Below are 21,569 nucleotides of genomic sequence, written 5' to 3' on the forward strand. Positions count from 1 at the left end.
GACTCAGTTTCCAAGAGCCCCTAGTTTCTTCACCTCTCAGCTCTAAATACCCCTAGTATATTTCTAAAAAGAGTATTATTAATATTCATTAATGATATATGAATTTCAAAAGAACATGAATGTAATTTCATATAATTAGTTCATTGGTCTTACTCTCAAATTAATTTCAATTTTTGAAATCCTAATGTTATGTATCCTACCACAATTACTCTCTTATTGAGAAGTTTCTAAAACCAGCTAAGCAAACTTTGATTCTTCAAAAGCACCTGATGACCACCTTCTGAAATGATCTTTCCTTAACTGCTATGATACTGTCTCTCTATACTATTTCAAATGGGTTCAACAAACTTTGTAACTATGCAAAGTCAACACATCTCAAATCCACTTGGGAATAGAACAGAAATAAATGAATATAATTAAATCCCTATTGTCCACAGTTTATTTGTTCTCCATATGTAAATCAAGACAATAGTTATCTCAGGGGCGCCTGGGTGGCTCTGTTGGTTAAGCAACTGCCTTCGGCTCAGGTCATGATCTCAGGGTCCTGGGATGGAGCCCTTCATCGGGCTCCTTGCTCAGCAGGGAGCCTGCTTATCCCTCTCCCTCTACCTGCTACTCCACCTGCTTGTGCTCTCTCTCTCTCTCTCTCTCTCTCTCTCTGTCAAATAAATAAATAAATAAATAATCTTAAAAAAAAAAAAAAAAAAAGACAATGTTTATCTCAAATGACCAGATGACCAAGGAGTCCCAATAGGGAGTGAGGGGCAGACAGAGTTCAGTAAGATTTAGGGACTTAGATGATATTCTAGTTCCTTTTGTTATAAGCGAATTCTCATTACCATTTCTTTTTTTTTTTTTTCTCAGAAACAATCACAAGAAGATATATAGTAATGTGAAAAAATTATCATGATAAAATGCTGTTTTAATACCTTCATTTCAACTACAACTATGTACATACAATTTTTTCCCCCAAAGGCCAAATATACTTAAATGTTAATAGTGGGGAATGTAATAAAATTATATAATATTTTCTATTTTGGTTCAGATAAAATTCTGTAACATGATTATATTGACATTACCATTTTATAAAAAGAAACTTTAAAAATTATGGGGAGCCTGGCTGACTCAGCTGGTGGAGCGTATGACTCTTGATCTTGGGGTGTAAGTTCGAGCCTTACACTGGGTTTAGAGATTACTTAAAAATAAAACCTAAAAAAAAAAAAAAAAGTTTAAACAACAAAAAAAAGGTATTTCTTAAATCAGATTCATTCATGTATCCCAAAAGTTCAGGAGTGGAAAGGAAATGAGCAATCCTCTAACCAATTTCCCCTAATGTCCAATGTCCTCTGAAAACATTAAAAACAAAACAAAACAAAAAACTATTCCCAACTATTCATGCCACTCCCACTGTTCATATTGCTCCCATTTATTTATAACTCTGAAGAGCTGAGCAATAAATTGTTTACAACTACAGATCTGTTTTGTTTAGAGAACTGCCACAGGGAATTCCAAATCAAGCAACAACTGTACTTTATACTGAACACTATCAAAATTAAATACTAAAATATCAATCAGAGCTTGAATTTATATAACCACAACTTTCCAATGGGTTTCAAATGTCTTATAGAAATTGTTCCATTAATCTTAAACACATATTTATTTTGTTCAAGAAATCTTCCCTAGAAGGTGATAAGAGATTCATTATGCTTTCCTCGAAGTTATAATCCATCCCAGTCATGGAATCATGCATTCTTGTTAAGAATATATTCAACACAGTTTGTGCCACATATTAACTATTAAATGATCCTTTACAAGTTCCTGAACTTGCGTATTCATCCCCCGGATCTCAATGACAGTAATCATAACATCCTTCAAGGTACCACAAGTAGCAAAATATAAAACATTAGGTAAACAGCAGCAATCATTCTTCTAGGGATTAGGGAAACCATTAGAAAAATAATTTAGCTTTATCAGTAGCAACAGGTTTATGTGTTTTCTGAATACTGTGAGGTCAAGAGCCATACTACTGTATTTCAACTTGATAGCTGCTATGGTGCTTTTACTTGGTGTGCTGCACTATGATTATGAATCTGAGGGACAGAGTTACACAATTACTTAACATCACAATGCTAGTAAATAAAATAATTTTTAAAAAATTTTTTAAAAAGAATCAGAACTTGGTATTTAGTTATGATTTAGTGAAGTGGCCACCAATGAAACAAACATTTTCTAAATTATTTAGTTATTGTCTAAATAAACAAGTTATTTTCTAATATTCTAGAGAGCAGATAAAGTAGCATACATATTGGAATGAATAGCAACTGCTCTCTCACCCTCTACCCAGCACAGTTTATCTTTAAGTAAAATAAATTTACCTTTTAATTGAATTTTAAACCCAAACCAATATTATAATTTCAACACATCAGATACATAAGGCAAATTTTCTTTAAACATTTACAAGTCAACTGGAAAAGACCAAAAATTCAATTAAATAAAAATGGCAAAGAATATGAATGACCTACCAAAAAGGAACTACAAATAACTCAAGCACATGAGAAGCAAAACGATATCATTACTCTGTTAGTTTAACATTTTGGGCACTTCATATGAACTAGATACTGTGCTTTACAGATAGTAACTCACTGAATTTTCAGTTTGCAGAGGCAGGTATCATCAGGAGATACACAGGCTTAGAGAAGTCACACCTCATAAATTATTCAGCTGGGACCTGACCCTCATCCAACTGGTTCCGGAGCCTATACAAAGGAGCACTGGGCTGTCCTGCCTCTTGACCTCATCCAAATACAGTGAATTCAAACTGTGAATGAGATACCATGGTATCCACTGTGCAGAACAGTAACAACATACACTGCTCCTGAAAGGATCCACAGGAAACTGGCTACCCCTGAGAAATGCCACTAGGCAGCAAGGGAAAACAGGTGAGAAGACATATTTTTCAACTCCTTATAATCTTCTGAAATAAAAATAACAATAGTTTGCAGCTCTATATTTATAGCTCTTTAGACATGTGGGATACTTCCACATAAATTAATATTTTTGTTTCCTCAACCACCTTGTGAGGCAAAGTGAGTGAATATATCCTTAGTCAATGTCACCACACTCACCACTGTGAAGGCAGATGTGATAAGTATCCTTCTTTAAAAAAAAAAAAAAAAGATAAAATATTAACCATAGTTCTTTAAGTACTGCAAACTTGCTGCAAAATGAAAATACTCCAATAATAAAATTTTTTTTTAAATTCTTACCAGAATTCATAAGTTTCCAAAGTTGATCTACCAAGGCTTCATTGCATAACGGAGACTCCATGTTCTTAGTAAATGGTGGGTTCTTCGTCAACATGTTTAGAATCTTATGTCTGAAAGATAAAGAAAAAACTTCTGCTGACCATGAAGTAAAAACATCTGAAAATTATCTATAGTATCTCCTTCCTATTTTATCATCTCTTCTTAGATTTATTTTTGTGTTTAAGTTTAACTTCAAAAGACATTATTTTACACATCCTAAATATTTACTATTGTTTTTTCACTAGAAAGGTTCTGGTGGGTTTGTTCTTTTCTAAAATTACCTTAGTGTATAAGGAGGTCCTTTAAAACCTGACTTCATGTATTCCTAACCAACCTTTCTCATTCCATTTCTAAAATGAACATTTTATTCTCCTTAGAAAAATTTTTAAAGAAAGACTGGTCAGTAAATACAAAAATCTTAAAATGGGGCAAAAAAAAAAAATTACATATGGATGAAGAACAAGTCTACCCTGAGATAATAAAATGAATATAAACTTCATTATTATAGTATCTTTGTAAAGCATGGAAATGTGCAGAAGCTTTTAAAATACGGAGACCAAAAAAAAGGCTTCCTCAAAATGAGCTGAAGTTTAGAGGAGTTAATTAGTGAAAGTACCCTCGTGTTGAGTAACAGTTAAAGTCCGCTACTGGGAGTTATCCCCTGTGAGAGGCCAGCTGAACACTTCTGGAGTCTTCTAAAAATAGGGCAGTGTGACCAAAACAAAATCTGAAAACGAAAATGTCCAACGCTATGAGTAGGAGACGCCAAGAGAAAGAGGATAGAAAAAGAAAAGGAAAAGCAAGGAAGCTATGGCAGTAGTCTAACATTGAGGGCAGGGATAAGAGCCAGGCCCAGGCCTAAGAGATTCAAGACCACACAGTAATGGAATGCTTGGATACAACTGGAGGAGAAACTTAGGTTGTAATTACAAATGAGATTAGCAAAACCTGAAAGGTGAACCCAAGGCAGTTTTTATATTTAATTGTTGGTGGTAAGGCATCAGACTGGATTTATACTTGAAAAAGACATGGGAAGAAAGTGGAAATACTAGGTTGCAGATTAAGATACTTAACCCCTTTTGGCTTCAATTTTATGTCTGTAAAACTGAAAGATGTGCTCTCACTTTAATATCCTCTTGTGCTTTGATATTTTAAGACTGTATAAAAGACTACTGAAAAGCTATGAGAACAAAAAGTGAAATGGAGTTACAGATGCAATTTACACATAGGGATTATGAAAGGGGATACATATCTTCATGGATATTTCATATGCATATTTTCATAACTTTATAAATAAACACAATTCCTGTCCTTAAGGACCTCAAAATCTATCTGTAAGAATAGATCATTATTACAGGTAAACAATCTTTAAAAATATGGAGAAGTTTGTTCTTTAGAGCAGGTTAATGTTGTTATACTTTAAGTCTGCATTAATTAGAAAACTTAAGTTTCTATTCGGCTGCTTTCCCAGTTACCCCAAATACCAAAGTGGTAGGTGTGCCAATGAATTGCAAAGAGTGAAACTGAGGATATCTTTGAAATGATCACTGAAAGAGCAATAGTGATCAGTACATGTATTACTACTATCAAATTAAACATTGCTTCAAAAGTTCTGTTTTTCTCTAAAGTTTAGATGATAGAAGAAAGGATTTTACAAAGAAATACTTATAAATGACTAAACACCCAAAGTGATACTCAGAGGAGATGAAGTTTAAGGGAAGACAATGAGAATCTCATGCTTAATTTTACAAAGATTAAACATAAAAATTGAGAATAAGCATATGCTTCAGACAACTGGAACAGACCTAAAGCAAATCCTGAGAAAGTCATAGGTTTATAGGTTTGCTGCTGCATCACATTATTTCCCTAAACAGTTGAGAATTTTCTTGGTGGGCAAGTCCAATCTATTGTCAATCACTTATCAATAAGAAACTCAAATCAAAACCAAAAGCATGCTCAAAATCTGTCATGAGAAAAAGCACAGGATGTATGTGTGTCTCTTGAGAGACGGATACACTGTGATCATATGTATGCTTCATTCCAAAACCAAAATATAATTCCATGTCATCTTTAAAACAACCCTATCCATTTTATTTTTTTTTTTTAAAGATTTTATTTATTTATCTGACAGAGAGAGACACAGTGAGAGAGGAACAGAAGCAGGGGGAGTGGGAGAGGGAGAAGCAGGCTTCCCGCTGAGCAGGGAGCCCGATGTGGGGCTCGATCCCAGGACCCTGGGATCATGACCCGAGCTGAAGGCAGACGCTTAACGACTGAGCCACCCAGGCGCCCCTAAAACAATCCTATCCATTTTAAAGGATATAATTAATAGTTCTTCCTATCAATATAAAAAGTATATTCAGGGGTAGAAATGACTGGAAAGCAATAATCCAAAATGTTAAGTGTTTCTGGTTAAAATAATTATAGGCTATTTAAGTTTTCTTCTTAATGTAATTTTGCATTTTTCCAAATTTGTATGAGTATTTTAAAATCTCATGCCCAGTGATGAATCACTAAATTCTACCCCTGAAGCCAATACTACACTATATGTTAACTAACTTGAATTTAAATAAAATCTTGAAAAAAAGGAAAAGAAAAAAGTTATGCCAACTGAAAGGAAACTATAATTTTCAAAAATGTAAATTTCATTTTAGTTCAAAAATAAAACACCTTGATTTAATTATTTATTTAAAAACTATGCACCTAGATTTTTTTCCTTTTTTTAAAATTCATTTATTTAAGAGAGAGAGAGAAACAGCATGAGAGGGGAGAGGGTCAGAGGGAGAAGCAGGCTCCCTGTTGAGCGGGAGCCTGATGTGGGACTCTGGGATCATGACCCGAGCCAAAGGCAGTTGCTTAACCAATGGAGTCACCCAGCGCCCCGTCCTTTTTTTAGATTATTTATCTTAACAGACATGTAAAATGAACAGCAAACTTGATGAAAAAAAGCATTAGTTATCGGTCAGGTGATTATACAGGTTAATTAAAGTGCATTTATTTAGTTTAAATTCTCAAGATACCTTAATGAAGAATGAATCTATAATCTGAAAATCTTCTATTGAGAGAAAACTACACAAATAAAGTGGATAACCCTATTACTATATTTAAAACATCAAGCCAACATGAAAGACTGAGAACTTCCCCATTTCAAAATAAACACCTTAAAGCTTTTTTCTGTATACAGTTGTCAACATAGAGATAAAATCATTTCTCTTTAACATATGAAAGAAGTTAAACATACATATGATTAGAAAAAAAGCCATACATATGATTAGAGGAAAAAGGAAAAAACTGCATCCTATCACCCATTTCACATGTATTGAACCAACTATATATAAGGCACTATGCTATATTCCAGACATTGACAAAAAGGAAACATGGTCCCTATCTTTTTGGAACTTACATTCCCATGGGGGAGACAAAGATAATCAAATAGTTCCAGCTATAAAATTAATACTTATATATAGGAGGTATTTCTTTACTTAAGTATAGGAAGAACTGTAGGATTTTTATGGGCAATTATGACTTCAGGGACATGATCTAGTATAGGGAATCAAGGAAGCATCCTTGCAGAAACAATTTTCAAGTTTAGCTCTAAAGCATCAAGGAATAATTACAGGTAATTTGGGTTTTTTTTCCTCCAGACTTTAAGGTTTCACCCTAAAATTCTTCAGAGCTTTATCTAACTCTACCAAAATCAATAATTCTGATATATATAATAATAAACACAGAAAGAGAAAAGAGAGAAAGAAAAAGAAAATCTACATAGATTTTTAAATTTTAAGTCTTATTGGGGCGCCTGGGTGGCTCAGTTGGTTGAGTGTCCAACTCTTGATTTCAGCTCAGGTCATGATCTCGTGGGTCGTGACATCGAGCCCTGCATCAGTCGTCAGTCTCCACACTCAGCAGGGAGTCTGCTTGGTGATTCTCTCCCTCTGCCACTCCCCTTCACTCTCTCTCTGTGTGTCTCTCTCTCTCAAATAAATAAATAAGTCTTTAAAAAAAAATTTAGTTCTTATTGAAGACCATTTCATCATTAGGAGTTTAAAGATCAACCAAGGGCCATAAAAATAAAATGCTTGTGTCTGGGGTAGGAGAGAGTAATGCCACTGATTTTAAGACATATACCAATGTTTACGCATCTTAAAGACTACGAATTCTGTCCAATCAATAAAGTGGAATATGGCAGATCTGTATTGTAGTTACTTAATGAGTTTAAGAAAAAGTAATAGAACAGATTGGTGGTTGCAGGGAAAAGGGGGGCAAAATGAATGAAGCAGGTCAAAGAGTACAAAACTATAATTATAAGTCATAGGGATGTGATGTACAACATGGTGACAATAGTTAATAATACTGTGCACTTTTGGAAGTTATTAAGAGAGTAGATCTTAAAAGTTCTCATCACAAGAAAAAAAGTGTGTAACTATGTATGGAGAGGATGTTAACTGAACTTACTGTGGTGACAATTTCTCAAAATATGCTAATATTGAATCACTGTGTTGTATACCTAAAACTAACATAATGTTATATGTCAATTATACCTAAAAGGAAGAAAGAAAAGAAAAAGGGAGAAAGAGTAATGATGGGAACAAAGAGAAAAGGACAGAGCTCCTATTCAAGCAAAGAAGAAACACAAAAATATGGACAGATGTGCCAAGATACTAAGAAATATGCACACACATTAACTGTCATGTGGTAACACTTCTTGACGATTAACATTAAAGATTTTTAAAGACATGCTGAATTTTTTAACTATGAACAGACCTATGGGCTGGATGATATTAAGTACAGACTAAGAGATTCCCTACTGATGATATAAATGAATCATATCAATTAAGAAGAAAAGTGTCAAATATAATCATGAACTATATCTTTAAATAGATTTTCAGTTCAATTATAAATAACAGTGCTCTTGAAATTTGAATGTTATTAATAGTTCCACAACAGAATTTCAAAAAAAATCATTTAGACTGTATAGTATGTAATTCAGAAATATAGAAACTTCAAATATTATATAGTACTACAATCTGCTAAAATGGGTCTTCAAAACACAGTTCCGTGATCTCAGAAGTACACGCCTTAACGTTAATTCTGATGTTGTGAACTGAAAATATAAATGAATACATGATACATTTTGTTTATACTGTATTTATAATTTCTGTTCCTACTTGCTATCAGTAGGATCTTATAAACTTTCAAATGCATGAACTCTGTCAGGTAAGAGATGAAGGTGGTCTCCTGCCTATCCTCTTTTATCTGATGATTATGAGATTTTTGTCCATGTTAACCCTACCTTTAGTACACATCAATCACAAAGAAAAATTATTTAAAATACAATCTAGATCACAGATCAGGAACTTATGAAATAATAACAGCAAAACTTTATACAAAGATATGCATATAACAGGCATCATTTAAAACACTGAAATGGGGGCGCCTGGGTGGCTCAATCTTACGTAAGTGTCTACCTTCGGCGCAGGTCATGATCTCAGGGTCCTGTGATCAAGCCCCACATCGGGCTCCCTGCTCAGCGGGGTGTCTGCTTGCCCCTCTCCCTCTACCCCTCACCCTGCTCATGCTCTCTCTCTCGCTCTGCTCTCTCTCAAATAAACAAAATCTTTAAAAAAAAATAAAGTTTAAAAAGAAAAAACAGGGGCGCCTGGGTGGCTCAGTCGTTAAGCGTCTGCCTTCGGCTCAGGTCGTGATCCCGGGGTCCTGGGATCGAGCCCCGCATCAGGCTCCCTGCACCGCGGGGAAGCCTGCTTCTCCCTCTCCCACTCCCCCTGCTTGTGTTCCCTCTCTCACTATGTCTCTCTCTGTCAAATAAATAAATAAAATCTTTAAAAAAAAAAAAAAAAAGAAAAAACAAACACTGAAATGGTTAGAGTTGAAAGACAGACAGACATAAAACACTGAAATAATAAGGTCACTTAACCAAGAACTCACTGCTACAACCAATCCGAAAAACTACCATTGGTCAAAGACAATGTCTTTAATCTCTTATGTGGACTCCTCATGTCCAGATGCATTTCAGTAAGGTTAGAGAGCAGTTTGCCCGTATGCCTTTTCAGAAGAAAAGAACTATCTGTCAACTTATGTGTCAAGTTGAATAAGACAATTAACGTCTCTAGGTTTATGTTCTTGTTTCTAGTGGGCATAACTATAAGTTACTTCCCACAATTCAAATTTTATTTTATGAAGTCATAATCTTAAAACAAATGAACAAAAATTTAAGTGTCTCATATATACAAAGAAAGGAAGACAGAAAAGGTCAAATATTTAATCCTATTCAAATACACTATGAACATCCTACTTTGCAAAAGAAAGCAACAGAAATGAAGGAAATGAAGACTAGAAGAAATACAAAAATGAAAACTGTTACTAAGTCAGGACTGGGGTTTTCTTCTATTTTCGCTTATTTTCTAAATTTTAAATCTTACATTATACTTTTTAAATCCTAAGTCTACGGATTAAAAATGAGATTTTATAGGAGATAGAAAGGAACAAATGGGATACACCAAGACATTTCTCTCAATGACTTTTAAAATAGACTGAATCAATCAATACAGATATTATAAATTTGGATATATAAGAGATGGCCCATGTACACTACAAACTTATGTAAGCTTTTCTTTAAATTACAATAGAAGTCGTACATAAAATTGCAGGGAATAAACTTTGCTTATTAATAATGTATTTTTTAAAATGTCTTTCCAAAGGTATACGCAATTTTTTTAAAGAATTTATTTATTTATTTGAGAGAGAGAGAGATAGAGCGCGCGCATGCGCGCATGCACACATGCAGAACCTGGGCGGCAGGGCAGAGGGAGAGGGAGAAGCAGACTCCCTGCTGAGCAGGGAGCCTGACGTGCTGGCTCCATCCCAGGACCCTGAGATCATGACCTGAGCCCAAGGCAGACGCTTAACTGACTGAGCCACCCAGGCATACTCCATTTTTTAAAAAGCACCTTAAAGAGGACATTAATAAATGCATAACATATTCCTCTATTTTTAAAAATAATAAAAACTTGCTCCATGTATAATCTTCCCAACTTATTCAGTTTACTTCAGGACTTGCAAAATCAAAATTTAGCACAAAAACTAACCTTACATAGGGTACAGGGTCATTCTGAATCATATTAAGTAGCCACTGCAGTTCTTCATAACTCCTGTCCACTGAAAATAAAGAAATATATTTGTTTTTAACTATACCAGATGAAATAATGAGTGACAAGGAAAGATTTACACTTAATATTTAGGGCTATGCCTTAGCTGTATCTCAAATCAGAGTTGAAGACTGTAGACAACTTCTTACATTTTTTATGGACTAGGCCACTTTGTAAACTTCACTGGTATTGTGCTGTATATAGCCAAAACATAAAACAGGACCAAGTGCCTATTTTTCAGTAATGCTCAAGTCAATGACAAATAGAACATAAAGGAAATTATAATTTATTAAGAGCCCTAAATTAGAGATGAGTAACTCTAAATGGACAAAATATATTTAAATAAAATTGTGTTCTAGATGCTTAAATCAAATTAATAGGAAAATCTGATACCCACTGGTATCTCAACTATATTAGAGTATACAATATGAAATACTGTTTTTACTCAAGTGGTTTCTTTCACTTTAAGACTAAAGAACAGTCTTAACTTTTCAACATAACATAACATAGTGCTGTAAATATAAATGATCTGGATAAAATCACTCATTAGCAATTTCCATTCACCTTTTCAACAAGTTATGCTTCTATGATTTGAAAAGCTTTATTATCAGAATTTTATTTCTGATACCTTCCATTTTTTTACTTTCTAATCTAGAATTATGGATAATACTGAAGCACCTCTCAATTATACTTATTAACTTAGCATTCTTTTGGAAATCATAATATTAGCATTCTATTTCATTTCAGGTAATACTAATTCATGAAATCTTAGTATTTATGTGACAGTAAACATCATTCATTTATCTTGGGAAAGAAGGTTGAGAATACTGGCATATTTGGTAAATCTCAGGACATCTAGATTTCACAAATTGGTAAACTGTCAAAACAAAACAGGAGACTGATAGACTACATTTTTTTACTTGACAAAAAAATCTATTAAAAAAAATCACTATTTTCACCGCCATTTCTTAAGAGAAAGAATTATTGTTACCCTCAATAAAAAGAACAAATGACAATCCTTTCTAAACTTAGCCCAACGTATATAATATACACACTATTTTGTTCTTACCTTTTATAATTTCTGACTATACACACACATACTTCTATTGAAATTTACTAAAAAAATGATAAAGATTTGAGTAATTTCCTCTAATATGTAAAAATTAACCAGTATCTATTTTTTTTTTTTTAAAGATTTTATTTATTTATTTGAGACAGAATGAGAGAGAGAGCACATGAGAGGGGGGAGAGTCAGAGGGAGAAGCAGGCTCCCTGCCGAGCAGGGAGTCCGATGCGGGACTCGATCCAGGGACTCCAGGATCATGACCTGAGCCGAAGGCAGTCGCTTAACCCAGGTGCCCTAACCAGTATCTATTAAAGAACTTCCCTCACTCCTTCCTATTTCCATAGTCAGAAGTATAAAATACTCTAACTTCTTCACTCTTCCCATATTTTGGCACCATAATCTGAAATTCTCTATGCAAATTAAATTATGTATTTCTTATATTTGCTATTATTTTTTTTAAAGATTTTACTTATTTGAGAGACAGAGCATGAACGGGGGAGGGACAAAGGGAGAAGGAGAGTGGAAGCAGGCTCCCTGCTGAGCAAGGAGCCCGACCTGGGCCTTGATCCCAGGTCCCTGTGATCACGACCTGAGCTGAAGTCACACGCTCAACCAACTGAGCCACTCAGGCACCCCTGTATATTATGAAGAATTATTTTTGAGAGGCGCCTGGGTGGCACAGTCAGTTACGCCTCTGACTCTTGGTTTTGGCTCAGGTCACAGTCTCAGGGTCGTGAGAACGAGCCTTGCACGGGGTTCCTGCCCAGTGTGGAGTCTGCTCAGGGTGAAGTCTGCTTAAGATGCTCTCTTCCTCTGCCCATCCCCCCACCTCTGCACGTGCATGCTCCCTCTCTCAAATAAAAAAATCTTTTTTAAAAGAAGAATTATTTTTGAAGTTTGCATTAAATTTTATAACCATGTTATTAACAAATACTTAAGCTTAGCTTTTTGTTTTGTTTTGTTTTTTTTTACAGGCACAGTCACTCATCACTAGGTCTTTCATTTCATACTTTCATCAATCTTGAGTTATTATTTGATTCACTTCCAGGTCACCTGAAAATTCTTTGGGAATTCTGTTTTAAAGAATGTTACATAGGAGATGTACTTCTAAATCTTTAAGGCTACATGAGTGACAACCTGGCAAAAAAGAGAAGGTAGGATTGCAGTTTTCCCTGAACATTACATTAGCCATTTGTTCACTGTCTTTTGAACTCTTCATATTCTGAAGAAGTCACAGGCCACAGGCCACATTATTCTTTTATCCTATATAATAACTGGGTTCCTTAACCTTAAAATTTTAAATTTTATCAGACTCTAGCTTAAAAAGTTTCATTTTACTCTTTTGTTTTTCTTCTACCTGCTTTATTCTTCTTGACTGATTTTTAATATTTTCATCTCTATATTTTTCTGCCCTGTATTTCTTTAAATGTTTTGAATATGTAATATTTTCTTAGCCATTTTTTGGTCTTACTTTTTTTCAACCTCAAGAAGCCTTTTCTAATCCCCCCTACTGAGGTTCCTGTGTATATACCTCACTTTACTTTCAGAAACAAATTTTTGAAAGGTACAAGATGTTTTCTTGAGTCCTCAGTTAGAAATTTCTCAAAAATCTTCTTCTAGTTTTAATAACATGTAATTAAAGCTATGGAGTAATACACTGACTCCTTAGAAAGACCAAAGATACCTATTTCTAATTTTATTCTTTTCCCTCACTTATTCTTATACAAGTTCTACATTTACCAAAATTCTTTCTGAAGAATTTAAAATTTAAATCTCTATTTTGTTTGCAATAGGAAACCCCAATAACTGAGATGGCCTTAAATATTTAGTAAACATTTCCTTCTAAAATGATAAGAGCATATGCTTCTAAAGCATTACCTTTAGTATAATCAACAACTGCTTCCAAAGCTGCTATTCTAATGTCCACAAAGTGGCCATACTCTGCATAAGATTTAAAAAGAGCTGGATCACTTGGCACATGTCCATTCTTCTGAAGCACTCGTATGGCTCTCAAACAACTAGGAAAAAGAGTATTTACAGTGAAATATTTCTTTTCTTTTCTTTTCTTTTTTTTTAAGATTTTCTTTATTTGACAGAGAGAGACACAGTGAAAGCAGGAACACAAGCAGGGGAAGTGGGTGAGGGAGAAGGCTTCCTGCCGAGCAGGGAGCCCGATGTGGGGCTTGATCTCAGAACCCTGGGATCATGACCTGAGCCGAAGGCAGATGCTTAATGACTGAGCCATCCAGGTGCCCCTACATTAAATATTTCTATAAAAATATTTTGAATCAAACTTGTTTCCCAGGCATTAGGAATCAATCTGTAACAGCAAACTGAAAAACTGATGTGATCTGAATCATCTTTTAATTTTGTAACATTAATAACATTAATTTTTTGCAATAATTTAGTCAATAATGTGCATGGAAAGTGAGAACTGGTGATATTTGAATCACTCGATCAATTATTTTTTAGCAAACTCCTAAAGAAATAGAAGTTTTTGATAACCATATACAAACAAGTTGATAAAAGTGAAGTCATCTAAGTAAGAAGCTTAATGCGGAGATGTTTATACTATATCTAATGGGATAAAAACATTTTGCAGACATCAAAAATGTTTATGAAGAACTTCTGATGACATGAGAAAGCATTTATGATATAAGCAGAATACAAAAATTTATGTATATGATATATATCACATAATTAAAAATGTATTTAGTTACAAGAGGAAAAAATTTAGAAGGCCATTCTCCAAAACAGTAAAAATATATCTGTGATGGTACAATGATATAAGATTTTAATCTTCTTTTACTTTACTATATTTCCTATAATTAGAATAATTTCTCTTATAATTATAAAAGCAAGTAATTTTTATCATACCTGACAGTGATGGTGTGTCTATAACTTGGAAGAAGTTTTTCCATATTCAAAAACCTGGTGATTTCTTCAAGAATGAGTCGCACATCTGGATTTAAGTTGTCCAAAGTTCGAACTTCGTTATTCACACTGACTGCAGGCGTAACAGAGTTGGCAAGGGCATCAATCATTTCAGCACGATAATAGTTATCTGAAAACTAAGCCAAAAATAATCACAAGAAACAAAATTCACACTTCTGTTCAAAAATTAATAAAATATTTATAACTTCAAAACATTAATTATCTGAAAACATAAGCAAGTTCTCTGGTGATTATTTAACTATGTCTTTTGTGTAGTTATACATTGGGAAAAAGAGTGAGAGAGACTTACTAATTAGTAATACATTAGTTTACTCAACTAGTATTTACTGCATGTAAGAGTAACCTACCTAGATTCCTCTCAAAGGAAGACCACAGGCCACAAATCCTGCTGGTAACACAGAGCTTGAAATCAGCTATTTAGCTCTACACTCACATATAAATTTATAACCAAGGATCCCCAGATATTTGAGGAAGCCATCAACATAAAAAAGGAAGACCAGAACAAACAAAAGGAAAAAAGCAACCTGTCGGAAAGAGTTTGCAGGGAAAAGAAAACTGGTAAGGGGAAAGAAAATCCAAAACCTATCATGAACATAGTCTGAGAAATAACCAAAGGTATGCCTTCCAATTGTGTAACTTATTTTAAAAAGAAAAAAATATGCAGAGATTGAGAATCAAAATTAAATTGGAATATAAAATTGAAAAAAGTTCCTGAAATTCTAAGCAAAAAGAAAGACATAAAGTAAAAAGAAAAGGAAACTAGAGGGCTGGTGTAGAAGACATAACATACAAACAGGAGATCTAGCAAGAAAAGCAGAGAAAAGAGAGGAGACAACAATACAAAACAACTTCTAAATCCATATCCCAGTCAATTCCCAGAGAAGCAATTTATTGAAAGGCAACCAAGGGTGGCTTGATTTACACTCGGCAAATCAGATCCTCTAGCCTGGGAATTTGAACTTGGAGCAATTCATTTGATCATCAGTGTTGGGAATATGGTATGGAAACACAAATTGCCAGGGGATGGAGGGGAAGCACCTGCCCCCTGTGACTTCCACGGTGGAGGCAGAAGCTCACATTGACAGTTATAACGACAGTATCCTGACACATGCCTATAGTTCAGATACGGGGCAGAAAATAATAAGGTACACAATAAACAAAATCAAAGAAAAAATACTCCACACACGTTCACTATGGACCAAGTTTTGTTTTCAAATTGTTTTCATGATTGCAAAATTAGTCACTAAATCCTTCCCTCCGGAGCCAGAGAAAACAATCATGGATTTTTGTCAGGCTAATTTTGTTTTAACATTGTAGCATTTATCAACCTTTTCTTTTCCAGGTTCTAAGTCTGGTTTCCAATTTAGAAAGACCTTTTCCATTCAGAGATTATTCAAATTATGTTTATAGGTTTTCTTCAAATATTCTGATTGCTTCATTGTTACCTTTTTGCCAACAAAGCAAAAGTCCATTTACTTAACCGCTATTTCTGACCTAAGTATTCAGATCACAGAATGAACTTAGAAATTAAAAATGAGATGGGGGTGTGGGTGAAGTAGGAAAACCAAAAGATTTAACATTTATCCCTCAGACCACATCCAATTTTCACAGCTACTATAATCCTAACTGAACAAGCTAGATTATCTGATCACCTCAAGGTTATAAGAGACAAGGAAGAAGAAATAATTTGCAGAACACATGTAAGGTAGAGGCTATTCAGTATAGTGAAAATTCCTACAAAAAAACAAAACAAAAAAAACTCTGAAGGCATCAATATCAGTGTACTACAGCAAAGGCTGACTGATGTTTTTAACAGTGATTCTTTGGAATCAGGAATAGTTCAACCCATGTTCTGTGTACTGTAATTAACAAAACAGAAATTTCATAATCATATATGATTAGAAATACATATATATGCATAAAAAATTATCATATAAAATAGCTAATAACTAGGCTTAAAGGGGATTAAATTTTAGACTTCTTGAAAACTAACTTATCCAGAGTACTGAATTTCATGCTCTGCCCAATTAATGAGATGTTAAAAATTTTTTTAAGTATTTCGCACTGATTCCCAACTTCCTTTTGGCATTTCCACATGTGACCTATTACCCTAACGTAAAGCTTTATTAGCTTCTATCTCCTCAAAGGGAAACTGAGATAATAGTATCTATCTCAGACATCTGATGAGAATCATATTAGATTATGCATGTTTTGGTATAGGCCATGGAACACACAGAAAAATAGCTTATTTTATTATTATTATTATTTGTATTTATTCTATCCTTAATATCTTCCAAGATTAGTATGTTAATCTTATAGCCACTAACACCTGATTAGCCTTCTTCTCAAAATTACAAGAAATTGAGTCTTACGTTGTTCTGCAAAAATAATGAAGTATAAAATTTAATAATCTGTCAGTATGCACCTTACAAAATCATAAATGATGACATGGATGATAGCATCATATAAAGTAGCATGGTGTACTAAAAAGATCACCACACAGATGGGTGGCAAGAGCTCACAGCACAATTCCCAGATTATACTTCCTGTGTCATTTTAGACTCTCAACCGCTGTGTTTTGTTTTCATTTGTCAACTACAGAATAAGTAAGGTTTAAAGAAATTAAAATTAAGGTAGGTGAGATCACTTTGCAAAGTAAAAGTACTATACTGGGGCTCCCATGATTTAAATTATACAAGCACTCCCCCCAAAACAAGAAAACTGACATAAACAATTGTACAAAGTATTTCCCCATTCTATCTGAATATAATCTTGATTGATATCATCTGAAATCCTAACCTTTTATCTTCAAATAAAAGAAATTCATGTGTAGAGGAATAAAGGAATACTATAAATGAAAGTCAAAACAAACCAGTAGACTAGGAAGGAAAGAATCTTATAAAAAAATTTTTAACAGTATTCAAAAACGGAAAGAAAAAGTCTATCAACTACAATGTACTTTTAAAGTACTAATTTTTTAAGGACTGTTTTTAGCATAAATCATTTGAATGTTACTCTACTGACCTGAGGAAAAACTGGTTGTCCTGATTTTCATTATTAATCAACATTTTTTAATAAACATACTTGTCACTTTTTCTTTACTGTTGTGATGTTTTATTAACTGTTCATGGTTTTGACTTATCTGCCATACCAGATACATGTGTCTTTGTATGTCCTGTTCCTTCTTCCTGGAGTAACACTTGGAAAATCCTATTCATCTTTATGACACAGTTTGGAAGTTACCACTTGTATACAAAACTTCCCTGAGTTTTTCTCTCTATACCCTTTGGAAGGCACTACTTTCTCTGAATTCCCCTAGAAAACTCTATACATATTTCCACTACGGAAGATTGTTAACTGTTTACTTGTCTGATTTCCCCATTAGGTTGAATCTGTGAGGGTCCAGAATCAAACTGTGATATACAGCAGTTGTTCAATAGATGTTTAATGAGTAAACGAAATTCTGGATGCCATCTACCAACTCTTCTTTCTGTTTAACACAGCATACTGCCTAGCATAGCATATATTGTCAAAAATATTTGCTGATTGTTAGAATAACAAGATGAAATGATTTTTGAAGCATAGCACTCAATAGCTATTTGCTAAATAAATTAATAAACATACATTACAGTAAAAAACAAAAAAGGTTAAATTTACTAATGAACAAATTATCCCAAGAGGGAACTGTTTTCTGTGCAACACATGGTAAAATAAAAAATAAGAAAAAATAAAAATTGGGCTGTCAGACTTCACCAAAACAAGTTTTAGTTGGCTCCTCGAAATCTGATGCACTACTATTTCCACATTACTATAGGTATAAGGAACATTTAAAACACAATTTAACAAAAAACAAAAAACAACTAATCTTGGGTTGTCTTCCACTGGTTATTATAATAAATCATATTTGTATATTTCTATCTCTAGAAATTTCAAGTACCATGGACTCAACAATGATTTCACAGTCTAAATATTTCTCTTTAAAAACAAAGTATCACTAGGTAGTTTTATAATATTCGTTAAAGTATCTTACCTTATTTTTTCTGTTGTCATTGTACTTGATTAAGTCTAAAATGAATGTTAAGACTTCTTTGGGACAAAGGTTGTGAACATCTCTCAATAAAGCCATTGCAACTGGCATAGTCTACAAAAAAAACCAAAAAAAACAAAAAACTTTTTTTTAAGCATATAATAACTTCTTTTGTTACTACAATTCATTTTAGTATATGCAGGAAAGGGGTACTCCGGGACTGACCTAGGTATCCGGATGGAGTTTAACCCCTCTAATTCCCACCCCTTCTCACTGGGAACGTGTGAAACATTGTAACAGAAGAACAGAGTAGCAAACCAAGGGGAGAGCGTCTGTAGCCTGTGTGCCTTTGTCTTCATTTGGTGGAGTAAAGTATATGTCATAGAAATTATATAAATCCACTTCTGTGTCTTACAGTGGAAAAGGAATGGGTTTTAACACTAGATAGACTACTCTTCAACTCCTACTCTACTACCAAGATGATTATTTTAGCTAGCTGCTTACTTAAGAGCCTTGTTTCCTCACAACCATTTTTAGGATTAAATGATCCAGTGGCTGGAAGCATCTGACAGACAGGGAAGAGGTCAATCATCAGTCCGGGAGACACTGATTCTGCAGTACCACCCCACTCTCAACCTAAAGAAAAATGGTAAATTATCTAAAATCCAGCCTAACTTTCCCCTTTCCAGATTTTCACAGGCAACTTTCCTAAAGAAGCGGAAACCTGACTCACACAGTGGTAACCTTTACCAGTAAGACCAAGCTACTGAAACTCAAGAAAGAACCACAGATGAAGTCATCACAGTCCTCAGTACCCACGGAGATTTGGACTATGCTCTCATCTGATTCAAAATAACAGTAACTTCTAAACTGAAGAACAAAAAGGAGGGAGGGAGCATGAAGGAGCAGAAGCAACAGGACAGTTAGTGTTACAACAGTGTAACAAGAGACAGTGTTAATGCTGTAAGAACTGAAGGAAAGGCTCTTTTCCACAGAAATACCTTCCTATGCCTGTTCTGCCCTTTTGGGACTCAAGTTTGACTTAGAGAGTAATCTTTTCTCTCTTTTCTGGCACTAAAAGTATTATGTAGAAGAAGCTGGTATACAAGCAATAATCTTCCAACTTTTTTGACCTCAACCCACAGTAAGAAATACATTTACATCCCAATCTACACAAACACACAAATGTCATATGCACTAACTAAAAAACAAAACCACAAACACTGTATACCTAAAGTGTGTTTATACCACACCTTATAAGATGTGTTGCATTCTGATACTGCCTACTGTTTTATTTAAAAACCAAACCAAAACTTACAAATTGATCTCATCCCCCTCACTAATGGGATACAACTCCCAATATGAAACACAATCTAAAGTATATGGACACACAATGGCACAATGAAGGGGACATACTGGGTAGACATTAACTTGTTTCCATACCATGAATTAGTGAAATGGCAACAGAGAGCTGAGCAACAAGTACTAGAGAATGTTCAGTTCTCTAAAATGACAGGATGCCACCTAGACTTCTTTGATTATACCAAAATTGGCTTTCCCCAAACCTGACTCATCCTGAATCTGTTCTGATGAAATTCACTATAATTATATCATGACTTCTACTCTCAGCAGGTGCCTCAATGTTGCTGGGTAATCTTTCACTTCTCCATCATATATAAATCTCACCTTACCTAACATTTCCCTCAACATCTATCATTTCACTCACTTCCAATCTGCTTTCAACCTGCCTCAGAAAAAGGAATGTTCTTATCTTTCCTAAAACTAACCTCCCACCCACTCCTAATATCTTCAGAATTTACTCTGCCCTCTCTTTTTTATATCTACTTGCTCCCACTTGAATATTTCATCTCTCCTTTTCCACAGATTCCTTTCTCTGTGCCAAACATGCCTCAAGTTTCTTCTCCCTTTATACAAAACAAACCCAAAATGTCCCTTTCTTAGCACTGCTTTATCCTCAACATGTCTCTCTCATATTCTTCAACACCAAAATCATTAAATAGGCTTTGTTAGTTTTTTCTACTTCAACTTCACTGTTCTTTCTAGTTTGATCTACTTAATCTGATCTCTGCCTTCACTACATATTTTATTTTTTTTACAGAGGGATATATTTACCTATCTATATATAGAAAGAGAGACAGAGAGAGAGAGAGTGTGTGTGTGTGTGTGTAGGGAGGAGAAACAGAGGAAGAGGGAGAGAGAGAATCTTAAGCAGCCTCCACACCCAGCACAGAGGCCAACACAGGGCTGGATTTCACGACTGTGAAATCACAAGCTGAGCCAAAATCAAGAGGTGGATGCTTAACCAACTGAGCCACCCAGGCACCCCTGCCTTTATTATTATTATTATTATATTATTATTATTATTAAATTACTCAAAACATTTTACAAGTGATTGGCAAATTGCCCAAATGCTGAAAATCCTGCCATTCCCACATCCCTTACTAAAACAGTGACATCATCACACCACTGTGACTTTCTATATTATCATTTATAAAAAACTTATTATATGATAAATACAGTGTAAAAAACACTTTACATACTTGATCTATTTGATTTTTAAAAAGATAAATTTTACAACTGAGTAAACTGAGGCTTACAAGGTTATGAGACTTGTCCTCGTGCAAACTGCAAGTGAGAGCAGAGCTAGGACGGAAACCAGAGACGGGTACTGTACTTGTCTGTCTCAGAAGGGCTGTCCACATTCTAGAAGGACTGCCATCAGAAGAACTCACTCATATCTCCATCCCCCATGTAACCAACCAAAAAGTTAAATTATCCATTTCTGTTTACTTTAGTATAAATGTTGATAGAGAGTTACTTACAGCTCACAAACTCAATGAACAATCAATTAAAATTTGGGGAACATTTTTTTTTTTTTAGAGATCTTATTTATTTATTTACTTGAGAGAGAGAGAGAGAGAGAACACGCACATGAGTGGACTGAGCAGAGGGAGAGCAGACTCCCCGATTCGGGGCTTGATCCTGGGACTCTGGGATCATGATCTGAGCCAAAGGCAGACACCTGACCA

General features: G+C 34.4%; 1 protein-coding gene across 7 annotated transcripts in view; it reads right to left on the reverse strand.

The window, feature by feature from the left end:
• The window catches only part of TAF2 (TATA-box binding protein associated factor 2), an 82,999-nt gene that overhangs the window by 21,940 nt on the left and 39,490 nt on the right, over positions 1 to 21,569 (reverse strand). For 6 of the 7 annotated variants that reach the window (XM_032415531.1, XM_032415529.1, XM_032415528.1 and 3 more), the window contains exons 18-22: positions 18,523 to 18,633; positions 14,415 to 14,608; positions 13,416 to 13,555; positions 10,412 to 10,481; positions 3,267 to 3,376 (exon numbers count right to left, since the gene is read on the reverse strand). In XM_032415531.1, coding sequence (XP_032271422.1) covers positions 3,267 to 3,376; positions 10,412 to 10,481; positions 13,416 to 13,555; positions 14,415 to 14,608; positions 18,523 to 18,633 — 625 coding nt within the window. The remainder of the gene's footprint in view (positions 1 to 3,266; positions 3,377 to 10,411; positions 10,482 to 13,415; positions 13,556 to 14,414; positions 14,609 to 18,522; positions 18,634 to 21,569) is intronic. The other variant, XM_032415530.1, reaches the window with a different exon arrangement.

Source organism: Phoca vitulina, unplaced genomic scaffold (genome assembly GCF_004348235.1).
Source record: "Phoca vitulina isolate PV1807 unplaced genomic scaffold, GSC_HSeal_1.0 scaffold18, whole genome shotgun sequence".
Classification (NCBI taxonomy): domain Eukaryota; kingdom Metazoa; phylum Chordata; class Mammalia; order Carnivora; family Phocidae; genus Phoca; species Phoca vitulina.